General features: G+C 36.9%; 1 protein-coding gene across 2 annotated transcripts in view; it reads right to left on the bottom strand.

The window, feature by feature from the left end:
* The window catches only part of LRPPRC (leucine rich pentatricopeptide repeat containing), a 105,081-nt gene that overhangs the window by 55,737 nt on the left and 34,722 nt on the right, over nt 1-14,622 (bottom strand). For both annotated transcript variants that reach the window (XM_060117920.1, XM_060117919.1), the window contains exons 15-18: nt 3,535-3,562; nt 1,716-1,773; nt 532-638; nt 241-318 (exon numbers count right to left, since the gene is read on the bottom strand). In XM_060117920.1, the coding sequence (XP_059973903.1) occupies nt 241-318; nt 532-638; nt 1,716-1,773; nt 3,535-3,562 (271 nt within the window). The remainder of the gene's footprint in view (nt 1-240; nt 319-531; nt 639-1,715; nt 1,774-3,534; nt 3,563-14,622) is intronic.

Raw genomic sequence — 14,622 nt, forward strand, 5'->3', positions numbered from 1 at the left:
TATTTTTCCATCTTCCAAAATTTTCCAGAAATTCTGTTCATGCTTTATAACCACTGTAATATTTTAAACACGTTCTTCAATATATAAACAGCATTTACCAACAATCAATGAAAAGCCTTGTTTTAAAGGTTGTCATTTAAATAAACTTTTGGCCAAAAGCAACATATTTAAATAAAATTTTAACATGCTTTTATATATAAATTAAGCATTTAAAAAAGTTGATTACTGTTTCACACACACCTTAATCAATTCAGGAACATGATAGCTATCCAGCAGATTACGAATGCCTCTGTAGATATTTTCAGGAATTTTTACATTCTGTGCAAAGGGAAGGGAGGAGAAAAAAACCCCTGAGTTTTAGACAACCAAACTGAGATTTGTCTAACAGAAATTATCTCAGACATAATTTAAGTCTCCAACTCGTCTATGTCATTGAGAAGTGGTCTGGTTGTACTTAAAAGCAGCAATTTCAAATCTAATAGATACATGTCAGGCAGAACAGGCATTATATAGCAAAAAATGAAATGGTACCATCTCCATCAGCTGATGGAAGTATTGTCTCAAACGCTCCTCCTTGGCCTGTACCTCTGAGTCACTCATGCTGTCAATCAAGTTATAAAGAAAATAGCCAACAGCTTCTGTGGAAAAAAACAAGAGAAAGCATTCCACTAAAATTACTGAGACTGTCATGTTATCAAGATTAATTTATAAGAAATCATTTTGGTGTGAGATGTCACCCTGATGAGAGGCTCTGAAATGGCAACAATGATCACTGAGGCATAGAGATTATGTGGTTTGGGAGCACATATCTAACTGGTGAGTGAAAGGAATATTAATTATTTTCAGACCGAGTGACAGCTTTTCAGTACTGAATCTTACTTCAATCTATTTTTTTCCACCACTCTGTGACAGAAGTTGTCCTGCCCAAGGCCTTACCCCTTTTCCTGTCCAAATCACAAATAGTGAGAATAAATAAATGCCTTGTACACATTTCTATACTAATTTTTTGGTGGGCAATACTTAGGGAAACATAAAATTAGACAGGATTGTTAAATGTTGAGTATAGAAAGTTAAATAATTTTAATAAGCAGATACAGTAATCCTGTGGAGAGCTGCCTATTAGCCAATGAAAAACCGAGATTAACAAAGATGCTTTGTAACAACAGTAATTTTCCTATGCATTCAAGCATAAAATGTATAGGGCCATGTATTAATACCTAGGATAGAAAAATATGAACTTTCAAGAAGGGTACCTTCTTACAGAAACCCATATATTCTAGGCTTTATTATGTGAAAACAAAAATCATTCAATGTCAAATAATATATTTTGGGTAATAAATTATATTTAAGTGGAAAAATCTACATGACCGCTTTACTATTTTATATGTTTGATTATACTGGCAAAACATTAAAATCACATAAACACTAAGGATTACTAATTTTTAAGCCTATTTTGATTGATTCTATAAGAAGCATTTCTGCAATATCTAAAAAAAAAGCCCTCCCAACCCTCCCTTTAAAAAAACAATTACGATAAAACCAAACACCTCATAGATCTCAAAATGTTGTGGTTATCAATATAAAGATTTATAACCAAATGTTTTCAAATTTCACTTTCAAAAAGAAAATGTTTACTGCTGTAATCCTTCTAGTCCATCATTACACAGAAGAATGGATTTGTGGATAAGTTACAATCATCGAAATTGAAACGCTACCCGTTGGTCCTGGAGGCTCCTGGCAATAACGTCCATCCTTGTACAACAGTTCTGTTATCTGGTAAGACAGAAAATGCGTGCATTGCAGCAAGAGAAGCAAACAAGAACAAATACAATCTGAAATTGAATTCTTGAAATAATAAAGCCTCTCCCCAGTAAGGTGTTATTCTGTATCATAGTAATTCAACACCATCCCCACCTGCCAAGGAGATTGTTTCGTTTTTAAGTAATAGGCTTGTCTTTTAAAAACAAAACCAAAACAAATCCATGTTGAAGGAAAACTGCAATGTTTCATGAAATGTCACTAAGAAAGCCTCTAAACTGATCTTTTATATACTGTTTTAAATAAACTGTTATAATAGGAAATAGCTTATAGAAATTATCAGCCAATGTTATTTGTCACTGTATTGTTTTGGGTCTTGTTGAAATTGGTGCAGTTTCCTCCTTTTAAATGATGTTGTACAGAAATAAGAAAGTAAAATATCCTGAACCATTAAATAACTTTTTTTTTAAGTTTTTCAACATTTTCCCAGTCATTTTAATGGAATTAAAACAAAAGGGGGTCGACAGTTCTAACATGTTTGTTCTCATTGATTCTTATCAACTGAATACACAAAAACTAAAGACTTACTCATCAATATTAATTCTGCCCACAAAATTTCAATTTAAAAAATTCAAATATATATTATGACGAAAACAATTACAAAACCTACATACAGTACTGACATCTAACTCTTGAACACAGTACTTGACTATATATCCACAGGCAGAAGATAATAAGAAAGGAACATAGTTTTCTGAAGTGATATGAGTTAGGAATTCTGAATTACCTCATGTGTATATTACGATAGAACTTATTTGTTCTTTAAATAGTGTCTGGCACATACTATAAGTATTAACAACTCAAACTACAGCAGCTTCTTCAACTATTTATTTTCTAATATGGGAAATTAGGCAAAGCTGACCATACCCCACTTCACTCCACCATGAAATCATGCTGCTGTTAATAGCAATTCAAAGGTTAAGGTAGAAACTGTTCAAAAGCAAAGCAAAACAAAACAATCCTTACCTACAAACTGTTTTTTAACCAACACAGACAAGTGTAGAAGGTAGACAATAAATTCTACCAGAAGTTGTAGCCATACATCAGACATGACAGCCAAATTTAACACCAAATTTTGAACAAAGACACATTTAATAAACCAATGAAAAATCTTTCTAGTCAAAAAATTAGTGCTAAATATAAACATCTCAACCATATATTATAACTGACTATACAGTTTGAATGGCAGTTTAAGGTAATACTAAAAAGAGAACTGAATGAAAAGATTTTTTTAAAACATTTAAATTGGGAATTCCAATCAATAATGTGCATTCTGATTTTATTAAGCTACAAATATTCTTGTAATTCAGCATAAGGATCATTGTACTTCCTGCATAAAAGCAGTTTTCTTAAAAAGATAGCAGTTTAAAATTGATTTGTATATCATTCATATATAGATATACATATAGATACACAAACATATACACACATGCATATACTTTTTAAAAATAATTATTAAATCTGTATGGTTACTGCAATAATGTTAACAGTTGTTTTTTGGAAAAGTTGAAAACCTTATGAAGAATTTAGGACAAAGTAAAGGATCACTTCAATAATAAATTTCACGCTCCAGGAAAGCACTTTTAAAACTAAAATGACCAACTTGAAGATTCTAAATTCACTTAATTTATAATGATACATGACAAATATATGAAGCTATTATAACTTTTGCTTTTTATATACCATGTTATGATTTGCAATATTAGGAATACTTACCTTGCTCCAAAGATTTATATTCATAGACCTGCAGGGGGCAGCAAAGGATTAAAAATAAACCCAAAAGTTTAAAAAACATTTTTAAGTTAAAAGACACTAGCAATTATTATATGCAATGCATACAGATGAAAGCCCTAAAAAATATAAGTAAATAAGTGTTTCCAAAATCAAGGTGAATTTTCAAGCCAAGGTAATTTAGAAAGATTGACTCTCATTTACTTTGAACCCTCAAAATAAAGAGATTTACTGATTCTTGCTCTTGCTCTGATTCAAGAACAAGTAAATCTTGGGGTCCCAGTTTGATGGAGCAGGATATTTGCACGGTCTCAAAGTATCTACCCAAGACTGCTTATTACTTGTAATGGTAAAGACAGTAACCACATAATGGAGAAATTGCACCAATATCTTCACTGAGTGATCAAAATTAATACCACTAATGAGATGCTGATGGACACATTTTAGATATAATTCCCTGAGAAGGACAGAACATCACTCCTGTGGTATTCCAATCAGGGATGTAACATGAAACTAATCACAGGGAACCATCATGAGGAACATTCTAGAAAATAACCGGCCTGTATTCTCCAAAACTATTAAACTATTAATGTCATAAACGACAAAGGCTGAAGAACTGTTCCAGATCAGAGAAAATTAAAGAGAAAAGACAACTAACATCCGTCCCTGAACTGGATTCTGTTCTGGAGGGAGGAAAATAAAAAAATAAAAAAATAAAAAAAGAGAGCAAGAAAGAGAAAATAATTGATAAAACTGGTATATGAGCTATATTAGATAAAAATATTCCATCAACGTTAAATTTCCTGAATTTGTCAACTGTGATGCAGTTGTGTTAAGGGAACATCTTTGTTCTGTGGAATTATATACTGACATATTTAAGGATAAAGGGTCATGACATATGCAACCTAAGCCCAAACAGTTCCAAAAAATTAAAATTTATATATACATGCATGTATAAATAGATGGAAAGAATGTATAATGATAATGTCAAAAACTGCTAAAAGTTAATAAAGTTCTCTGTACTACTCTTGTAATTTTCTATAAATTTGAAATTATTTCAGGAAAGCAAAAAGAACAGCTCACCCAAATTCTGACTGTTTAAATGAAAAATCATTTACAAAACTGGGTAACCAATGAACCCTAGTCTTATACTATTTAAGCTTTGTAAACTTAATGTCTATAAGCTTTGTATATTTAATTCAAACACAGAATCTACTTTAAAGAGACTAGTTACATTTTAATGATAATTTTACAATGCAAATATGATTTATATATTTATTATAATTATGTATATTATACTTAACATTGTAAAATACCCACAAAACTTACAGGCCTTTTTAAACCTATACCCACAAAAATTCATAGCCCTCTTTAAACTTGAGGCTGGGTAGTTTAGGGTGGACTGTTTTGGTATAGTGAGTTAATAAGGCACTTATTTTAACTTTCAAAACATTCAGAATGAACTGCTGACACACATGACTACGTGGATGGCTTTCAGGGACATTACGCTGAGTGAAAAAAGGCCGATCTCAAAATATGATATACTCTATGAGTCCAGTTATATAACCTCTGCAAACTAAAATTATAAAAACTGAGAACAAATCAGAGGTTGCCATAGGTTAGGGATGGTGGATGGGAGATAAAGAGGTACTGGGGGCGGGGGTAATTTGTAGTGATGGCATAGTTCTGTATCTTCACTGCAGTAATGGTTACACAAATCTATACGTGTGATAAAATGAGATGTAACCATTGGGGGAAAATGGATGGAGAGTATACAGGCCCTTTGTGTCCTATCTTTGCAACTTCCATGACTCCATAATTACTTCAAAACAGAAAATAAAAACATGTTCCATGCCCCTCTAGAATCCTCTGCCTTATGATAAAAATCATCCCTCCTACTAAAGCACATTAGGAAAAAGTTCTGAAAAAAATGAAATCTTATTCATAAGTGGGGGAAAAAAATGTTTACAAAGCCCTGCATTTAATAGTGTTTCTTCCAATTTTGGAAAATCTCTGAGTAATCAGTTAGCAGAAGACATGATAAACTGACCTAAAAATTGTATCTCTAGGCTGAACTGGAAGACAATCTCTCAACTGTTACAAGAAGTTTTTCATCTCATCCATCCACTGATTACAGAGCAGCCTCCTCCGACTTGACACTTCTATATGTTTAAAAAAAAAAATTTTTTGGGGGGGGGCCAAATAGTAAGTGAAAGAAGAGTGAGCACTCAAAATATGAAGATATGGACTTCCCTGGTGGTCCAGCAAGTAAGACTCCACGCTCCCAATGCAGGGGGCCCGGGTTCGAGCCCTGGTCGGGGAACTAGATCCCACATGCATGCCACTACTAAGAGGCTCACATGCCACTACTAAGAAGCCCGCATGCCGCAACTAAGAAGTCCGCACGCCACAACTAAAGATCCTTCATGCCGCAACGAAGATCCTGCGTGCTGCAACTAAGACCTGGCGCAGCCAAAATAAATTAATTAGTTAAAAAAAAAAGAAGATAAAGTGCTGTGCAGTGAAGAATAAGATACAGTAAAAATCTATATTGATAAAAAAATCAGGCATCTTTTTAGGTTAGGCTAGAATCCGCTTTAATTCCAAGAAACCTGAACCTGTAGATAGATGCTTACCACACCTAAGGAATTGGGGTAGGGGGTGGTGGTGCTGGGGAGGAAGGTGGGAATAAGGAGAGTAGGGAAATCAGTTTGCAAGGACTTGAGAAGCCAACGCCCAAAAGTGCACAATATTAAGTGGCAAGATTTGCAGTGGTTTGTCATCTGTCCTGTACCATGGACCCCTCTGGGACTTCGGTGAATTCGTTTTCTCAGTTACTGTTAGTTTTGTCAGGTGTGATAACATTACAGTGGTTGTTTTATTTAAAGTAAGTTCTGAGGTATACATGAGACAGAATGACAAGAGGTCCATAATTTTAAACAGTCTAGGGGAAAAAAGGGGGGTGGCGGTGGGGAAGGAATAAATGAAACAAGACTGCCCAAATCTTAACTGTTGAAGCTGGGCAGTGGCTACTTTGGAGCTCTACTTTCGTGAATGATTGAAAGCTCCATAATGAAAAATAAACACATACCATCTCTGGTCTAAATTTTACATCTCTATTCTAACTCTCAGCATTAATAAACTGGGCTTTCTTTTTAAGGAAAGCTACTTTAATCATCTTTCATCAAACATCAACTTAATGTAGAACAAAAAGTATTCCTAAGATAGTAAATTGCCATCAAACCTGGCATGAAGTACCTAGGGAAGGCAAAGAGGCAAACTTGCAAAACCGTACACATATCTAAAGTAACTGAAAATGACTAAAAGCACTACCTTGAACGTGAAGCTTCATGACAGATGGCACAGGTCCAGAAAAAACAAACTAAAAAACCCCACACAGAATCTTTTAAACTAAGCTGTGTGAAGGATAGTTAACACTTCTTCATCACACATTCAATCCATGCAATCTGGCTTCTGGCCCCAAACCTCCACTGAAAGTACTCTTACTATTACCACTAATCTCAATTCAAAATTCAACTAACACCTTCTGGTCCCCTTTGACTAAGTTTTGAGATTTGTGTTGTTGATCATTCCCTGCCAGTCTTCCAGTGATGCTACTCAATCTGTTTCAGAAATTCTCCTTCCCTAGGTGCTCCTTAAAAACAATCCTCTGTACTAGGTTCCAAGTGCATTATATTTTTTAATTTTTAAGACAATCCTACAAGTAGGTATTTAAATTCCCTGTTTCCCAGAAGAAGAAACAGACTCAGAAAGGCTAAGTTTAGAATTATCTTCACCAGAAGTTCCACAGGCACCTAAAAGGATCCCACGAATTGTTGATTACCTCTTGCTGTTGTCCTATTCCCCCACCTACCCTTACCGGTACCCTTTTCTCCCCGCTTCAAATATCCATTGTCAGTCTTAACCTTCATTATGTCAATCTTTCAGCGGCTGAAAGCCATGACTCAAGGTCTAAACTTCATAACTTAGAATGAGATCATTTGTGAAGAGCCCCAGGCTACCATTTTGGCTTTATTTCTTGCCATTATTTCATGGGCAACCATTATGTCAATCTATCATCAGGTTCCCAAATGCACTGTTCTCTCAGCTTCAATGCCTTTGCCTGGAATGCCCGTCCTTCCCCTGGGCAAATGCTTATTCATTCTTTAACCTCAGTTCAGCACCTTCTCTACACATCTTGCCCTGACCCATTCCGCCCCTAACCTTGGCAGAAAGAGACAGTGATTCAGTTATATATATATATACATACATATTCTTTTTCATTATGGTTTATTACAGGATATTGAATATAGTTCCCTGTGCTATACAGTAGGACCTGTTGTTTATCTCTTTATATATAGTAGTTTGCATCTGCTAATCCTAAACTCCTAATTTATTCCTCCCCCCATTTCACCTTTGGTAACCATAAGTTTGTTTTCTATGTCTGTGAGTCTGTTTCTGTTTTGTAAATAAGTTCACTTGTATCATATTTTAGATTCCACATAAAAGTGGTATATGATATTTGTCTTTCTGACTTACTTCACTTAGCATGATAATCTCTAGGTCTCTCCATGTTGCAGCAAATGACATTGTTTCATTCTTTTTATGGCTGAGGAGTATTCCATTGTGTGTGTGTGTGTGTATGCGCATGTGTACACACCACATCTTCTTTATCCATTCAGATAGTATCTTCTCCTCTATATATTCATAATTATCAAGATAAGTTTGCAGTTGCTTTCCTATTTTCTGGTACCTAGTTAACAAGTTGGGGGCAAGAAGATTCCTATTCATTCTTGAATTACCTATTACCTCACAGTCCCAGCCTTTAACACACACTAAGAGCTAATATTTCCTGAGTACTCACAAACTGTACTTCACGAAGTACTTCCCTTCTCCTTGTAAAAATGTCATGAGTGGGAGCCTCACTGGCTGACTGAAAAGAGGAACTTAACACCTGGCACTTAACTTGGTTGACTGTGACAGGGCTAGTATCAGAAACTTGATTTTTTTCAACATGTGAAAGGCTGCCCTGCTCCAATGGTACAGATTCCCACTTGTCAAGTTCAAACTCTTGCCACTGGGTCAGAAAAATCTCTCCTTATATCACAGAACTCTTTATCTATGGACTACGAAGACTTAAGTGCCTCCAAGCCAATTCTCAAACATTTCTCTTTTTGGTATTTGCCAACCAAATTTTGAACTATCTTCAGCGACATTTTGTCTCTTAGAAGTGACTCAATATTTCTGGGTGAAGTTTTCAGTAATATACAAAATGTACACTGCCTTCTTTCTCATTTGAACTTTGTTCAGCTGGTGCTATTGTTAAGAGGAAAGAAAGTCTTATTCATACTAAACATATTCTTGCCCTGGATTTGACAGAATTCACTAACTTTACCAGTCAGAGTAAATGCCCTTTCAAATTCTTTAAAATAGCTTTATTAAAAAAAAAATTTGGGCTTCCCTGGTGGCGCAGTGGTTGAGAGTCCGCCTGCCGATGCAGGGGATACGGGTTCGTGCCCCGGTCTGGGAAGATCCCACATGCCGCGGAGAGGCTGGGCCCGTGAGCCATGGCCGCTGGGCCTGTGCGTCCGGAGCCTGTGCTCCGCAATGGGGGAGGCCACAACAGTGAGAGGCCCGCGTACAGCCAAAAAAAAAAAAAAAAAAAAAAAAAAAAATTTTAAGTAAAAATTCCCTAATAACCTTGAATAATCCCACCCTAACTAATAGCAATACTGAATTTTAAACATTTTATATAGGTGACTTCGCCTCTATAGGCTACCAATTTGGTTTATACATTGGGAAACTTTGGGAAGGCATGACACTTAATTGGTATTCAATGACCATCTCCTGAGCTTATCAATTTACAGAAATACTAGCTTGCCACTTAAACACCACTCAAACACCACTCTCAGAATATATGAAGAAAATAGTGTTGGTCTTTCAAAAATACTGTGGGATGGCATAAAAAATTAATCTGGGCCCAAACAGGTTACAGAACACATGGGAGGAACTACTGCCTCTTGGCCCATGGATCTACCACTATTAGGCAGGTAATACTAAGGGCAGATAACTCTTACAAAAATTGCATTCCAATACCGAAATGCACATCCAAGTTTCCCTTAGAATTAGCTAAAGTGACTATGCTATCTCATTTAATGTTTTATAACTTATTTCTGATAACTATGAATAATTTTTTTTGGGTCACTTTAAGTGAATCTCTTATGGGCTAATCCTTATAGGAGCTGCAAGACTCTACTGGCAATACCAATCAGTTTGGTTTTCAGAACAGCTTTCAGTCACTCAGCCAATTCTAAAGTTGCCAGAAGAGTACAACTGGACCCTGAGAAGCATGTGATAGGTGACTGTTTCAAAAGCTGTACTGAATGTACTGACAAAGGGATTTGAAAATATATATACTATTTGGCTCAGCATCAAATGAAAGAATAGAAGGCTACATTAATGCCAAGATAATGGACTGTAATGACTATGTTTTGAATTTTTAATAGTTTTGGGGGTGGGAGGAAAAGAAATAAATTACCTCTAGTCAAATACTTCAAATTTTGCACATTCTTATGATTAATGCCAAATTACCACAACCTGAAACTTTTCGGTCTCTACAATAAGAAAAATTCATCAACATAATATAGTTTTAGAACCTAGAGATTTAAAATCTTTCTCTAGGGGCTTCCCTGGTGGCGCAGTGGTTGAGAGTCCGCCTGCCGATGCAGGGGACATGGGTTCGTGCCCCGGTCCGGGAAGATCCCACATGCCGCGGAGCGGCTGGGCCCGTGAGCCATGGCCGCTGAGCCTGCGCGTCCGGAGCCTGTGCTCCACAACGGGAGAGGCCACAACAGTGAGAGGCCCGCGTACCACAAAAAAAAAAAAAAAAAAAAAAATCTTTCTCTGGAAGGGACTAATTAAAACTTGTTTTTATAGGGCGGACTATCAGAGCAGACAGACCTTGACAAATAGAGAGCCCTGGAGAACTGCAGAGGGTTGTCCTCAGGCTTCAGCTAAGTACTGATAAGCACATTCGAGTGAAGAAACAATCTGAAGTCCAGGAAACTACATGAGAACTTTCCAGAAGCTCAAAAAAAGACAATTCCCAAAACCCACACATGGAATTGGAATAGTTCACATTCCCAATAATCTCAAAATACATGGGCTAGCAGATAGAATTATCATTATCAGGAGGATACTACCTTAATAGTAGGGCTTGACTAATTTAGTGGGAATAATCCTAGACTAAAAGCTGCTCTAGGGCTTCCCTGGTGGCGCAGTGGTTGAGAGTCCGCCTGCTGATGCAGGGGACGTGGGTTCGTGCCCCGGTCCGGGAAGATCCCACATGCCACAGAGTGGCTGGGCCCGTGAGCCATGGCCGCTGAGCCTGCGCATCCGGAGCCTGTGCTCCGCAACGGGAGAGGCCACAACAGTGAGAGGCCTGCGTACCGCAAAAAAAAAAAAAAAAAAAAAAAGCTGCTCTAGTCCTACCTAACAAGGCACAGAAGCAAGCACTAAGAAAACTGTTCCAAGTAACTTAAGACTGTCTCAGAACAAAACTCAAAAATATTTAGAGGAATTGAAAAAAAAAAAAATCCGTATCCACCAACATAAAATCCACATCTGGCATCCAATCAGAAATTATAAACAAGTACAAATGTATGATGTCTGAAAAAAAAATTAACAGAATTAGTAGGCAAGAACATCAAAACATCTATCATTAATATCTCCATATAGAGAAGAAAGAAGCATGAACATGATAAGGAGACATGGAAGATTAAAAAAAAATCTGAATTTCTAGAAGTGAACAATATAACGTCTGAGATTCAAATACATCCTAGATGTATCTCTGCTTCAGCCAGCCTCCACACTGCACAAGTTAGTCTACTTTCTTCAGAATAAAGGACAAGTTCCTTCATGTTTTTAAAAAATTTTACAATCTGATCCTAACCAACATCTCCAATCTCAACAATAAATACTTGTTGAATTAAGGGGAATGCTCAAAAACAGAGGCAGAAACACAGAATATATAAGGCCTCGATAATTAATTCAACAGTGCTGATCATGTGCCAGGTATTAATATCTACATGCTGAAGATAGTGCAATAAACCAAACAAACATGGAACTTATGTTCCAATAATCAAAATAGCTACCACAAAATCTCTGTTACAAAATAGGAGCAAAAAAAGATAAGCATGCCCTTATTTAGAACATTTTGTTTTTCCAAATTGCAGTGCATTAGGGTACCTAACTTCCCAGCCCACAATAAACCAGAAACAGGGCTTCCCTGGTGGTGCAGTGGTTGAGAATCTGCCTGCCAGTGCAGGGGACACGGGTTCGAGCCCTGGTCTGGGAAGATCCCACATGCCACGGAGCAACTGGGCCCGTGAGCCACAACTACTGAGCCTGCGCATCTGGAGCCTGTGCTCCACAACGAGAGGCCCGTGCACTGCGATGAAGAGTGGCCCCCGCTCGCTGCAACTAGAGAAAGCCCTCGCACAGAAACGAAGATCCAACACAGACAAAAATAAATAAATAAATTTATTTTAAAAAATAAAATAAAATAAACCAGAAACAGCAAATTATTTTAGTGTATGTAGGTTAAGGTTAAGTACACTGAAAGTTGTCAAGAGGGACAGTAAAAAAAAAAAAAAATCTTACAGCAAAGATGACACAAAATTAAAAAGTAGAAACAGAAAACACAGCAACCAGACACGCTTACTGGAGAGGTGAGCAGCTCTCCATACTACAATCTTTAAGCCACTAAAAAGGTCGATGACTGACCTAGGTATATATCGGAATATGCAATTAGGTTTTTTTCATCATAATGAATCAACTTTATAGTCCAAGTACTTTGTTTAAGAAGTCTAGGATTGGGCTTCCCTGGTGGCTCAATGGTTAAGAATCCACCTGCCAATGCAGGGGACAAGGGTTCAAGCTCTGGTCTGGGAAGCTCCCACATGCCACGGAGCAACCAAGCCCATGAGCCACAACTACTGAGCCCACAGGCCTGGAGCCCCTGCTCTGCAACAGAGTAGCCCCCACTCGCTGCAACTAGAGAAAGCCTGAGCTCAGCAACGAAGACCCAACGCAGCCAAAAATAAATAAATTTATTTTTTTAAAAAAGGAAGCCTAGGGCTTCCCTCGTGGCGCAGTGGTTGAGAGTCTGCCTGCCGATGCAGGGGACGCGGGTTCGTGCCCCGGTCTGGGAAGATCCCACATGCCGCGGAATGGCTGGGCCCGTGAGCCATGGCCGCTGGGCCTGCGTGTCCGGAGCCTGTGCTCCGCAACGGGAGTGGCCACAACAGTGAGAGAGAGGCCCGCTACCACAAAAAAAAAAAAAAAAAAAAAGAAGTGTAGGATTTGTGAAATATAACAACCGCCTTTCAAACTGACTAAAAAAATAATAATAAAGGTAAAGAAGGAAATATCCATGATCTGGAAGTTTATATGAAAAACTTTTTTTCAAGTCTTTTGTCAAGGACAATTATATGAAAAGTCACTATATTTCACTTCATAATGCATTATGGGTTCTTGTTTTAAAATCTGGCTCTACTAGCATTTTTATCTACTTGATTATGTGTTCTGTATTTTTCAAATTTTATTTTTAAAGGCACAGACCTTGGTTTGTTTTTTTTTTTTCTTAACTTCAGGAAAACAGCAATTATTTAAATGTACGTAGGTGTATAAGAGGAGTGGAACTGTACTGGCTAAATAAAGAACGGCAACAAGAATCCCTCCTACTTGTTCTATCTCTTCTTGCCTGCAATGGAGGTTCCGGAGATGTCAACAGAAAACCTAGTGGTTCCATCAACAAACAGTCTAAAAATTACTGGGATCAATATCAGAAGTCATTAACATTATAAACATAGAAAGAATGACAATATTAGAAACTCAACCTTTTGCAACCACCTCTGCTAACAACTGATTCAACAAGGACTACCAACGGCTACTATCACCACTGAGTGAAAGGTGCTAGGAAACAGGGTAGACACACTATCTCAAAGCATCACCCCACAGATGCCTTACTAATTACAAAGAAGATGAGGTTCCTTTGCAAGGAAGAGAAGTGGGGGCCACCAATGTAAGCAAATGATCAAAATTAGCTGATGGCACCAAAGTTGGACACCTGACATTACATTCCTTAAGAAATGTCAATCACATATACTTGCTAAAAATGTTCAGTCTGAGTCTGATCGTGAGGGAAAAATTAGGTAAACACAAAATATGAGAGGGACATTCTATAGAGAAAGAAGCCTCGACTCTTTCCCCACCACCACCAAAAAAGTAAGGAATTGTTTTCAAGAGAATAAAGAGATAGCAATCAAATACCGTGCATGAACTTAACTGAATCCTCAAAAAGTAAAACAGCTATAAAAGAATTTTAGAACAGCTGGGACAATCTTACACACACTATGTATATTAGTTGATATTATAGTATTGTTAATTTTTAGGAGTGATACTGGTATTGTGATTACATAGATGATGACCTTATTCTTGGGAGATATGTTGAAGGATCCAGTATCATGATGTCTACAACTTCAAGGAGTGCAGCAAAAAAGGAGAAAAAGTGTATATATGTATATGTATATGTCCATATGTATATATTAGAGAAAAAGTGTATGAGAGAGAAAGCAAGTCAATATGGCAAAATATCAACAATTGGTGAATCTACATAAAGGGTATGTGAGTATTTCCTTTACCACTCTTTCAACTTGTCTTTATCTTTGAATATTTTCAAAACAACAAAATTGGGAGAAAAGGGCATTAACGTTCCCTGAGCAGACTGAGGAGAGTAGTATTACACTGAATAAAAGTCTTCTTGTAATTAAATGCTCAAAGTATAAATCAAATATACATGCAAATTTGTCTATAACTCCAACTCGCCATATTCAAAGAGTGCTTTCTTTTTTTGAAACAAGACCTCTACCAAATCAGTATGAATTTCTTGGAATAGATGATAAAAAAAAGGCAGCCTAAACTCACAACTACTTAGTAGGAAGAATAAAATAGATAAGGTTATTTCAGGTAACTAGTATATTGGAAGATAAGAATATCCGTTTCTTTCCTCAC

Source organism: Mesoplodon densirostris, chromosome 14 (genome assembly GCF_025265405.1).
Source record: "Mesoplodon densirostris isolate mMesDen1 chromosome 14, mMesDen1 primary haplotype, whole genome shotgun sequence".
NCBI lineage: Eukaryota > Metazoa > Chordata > Mammalia > Artiodactyla > Ziphiidae > Mesoplodon > Mesoplodon densirostris.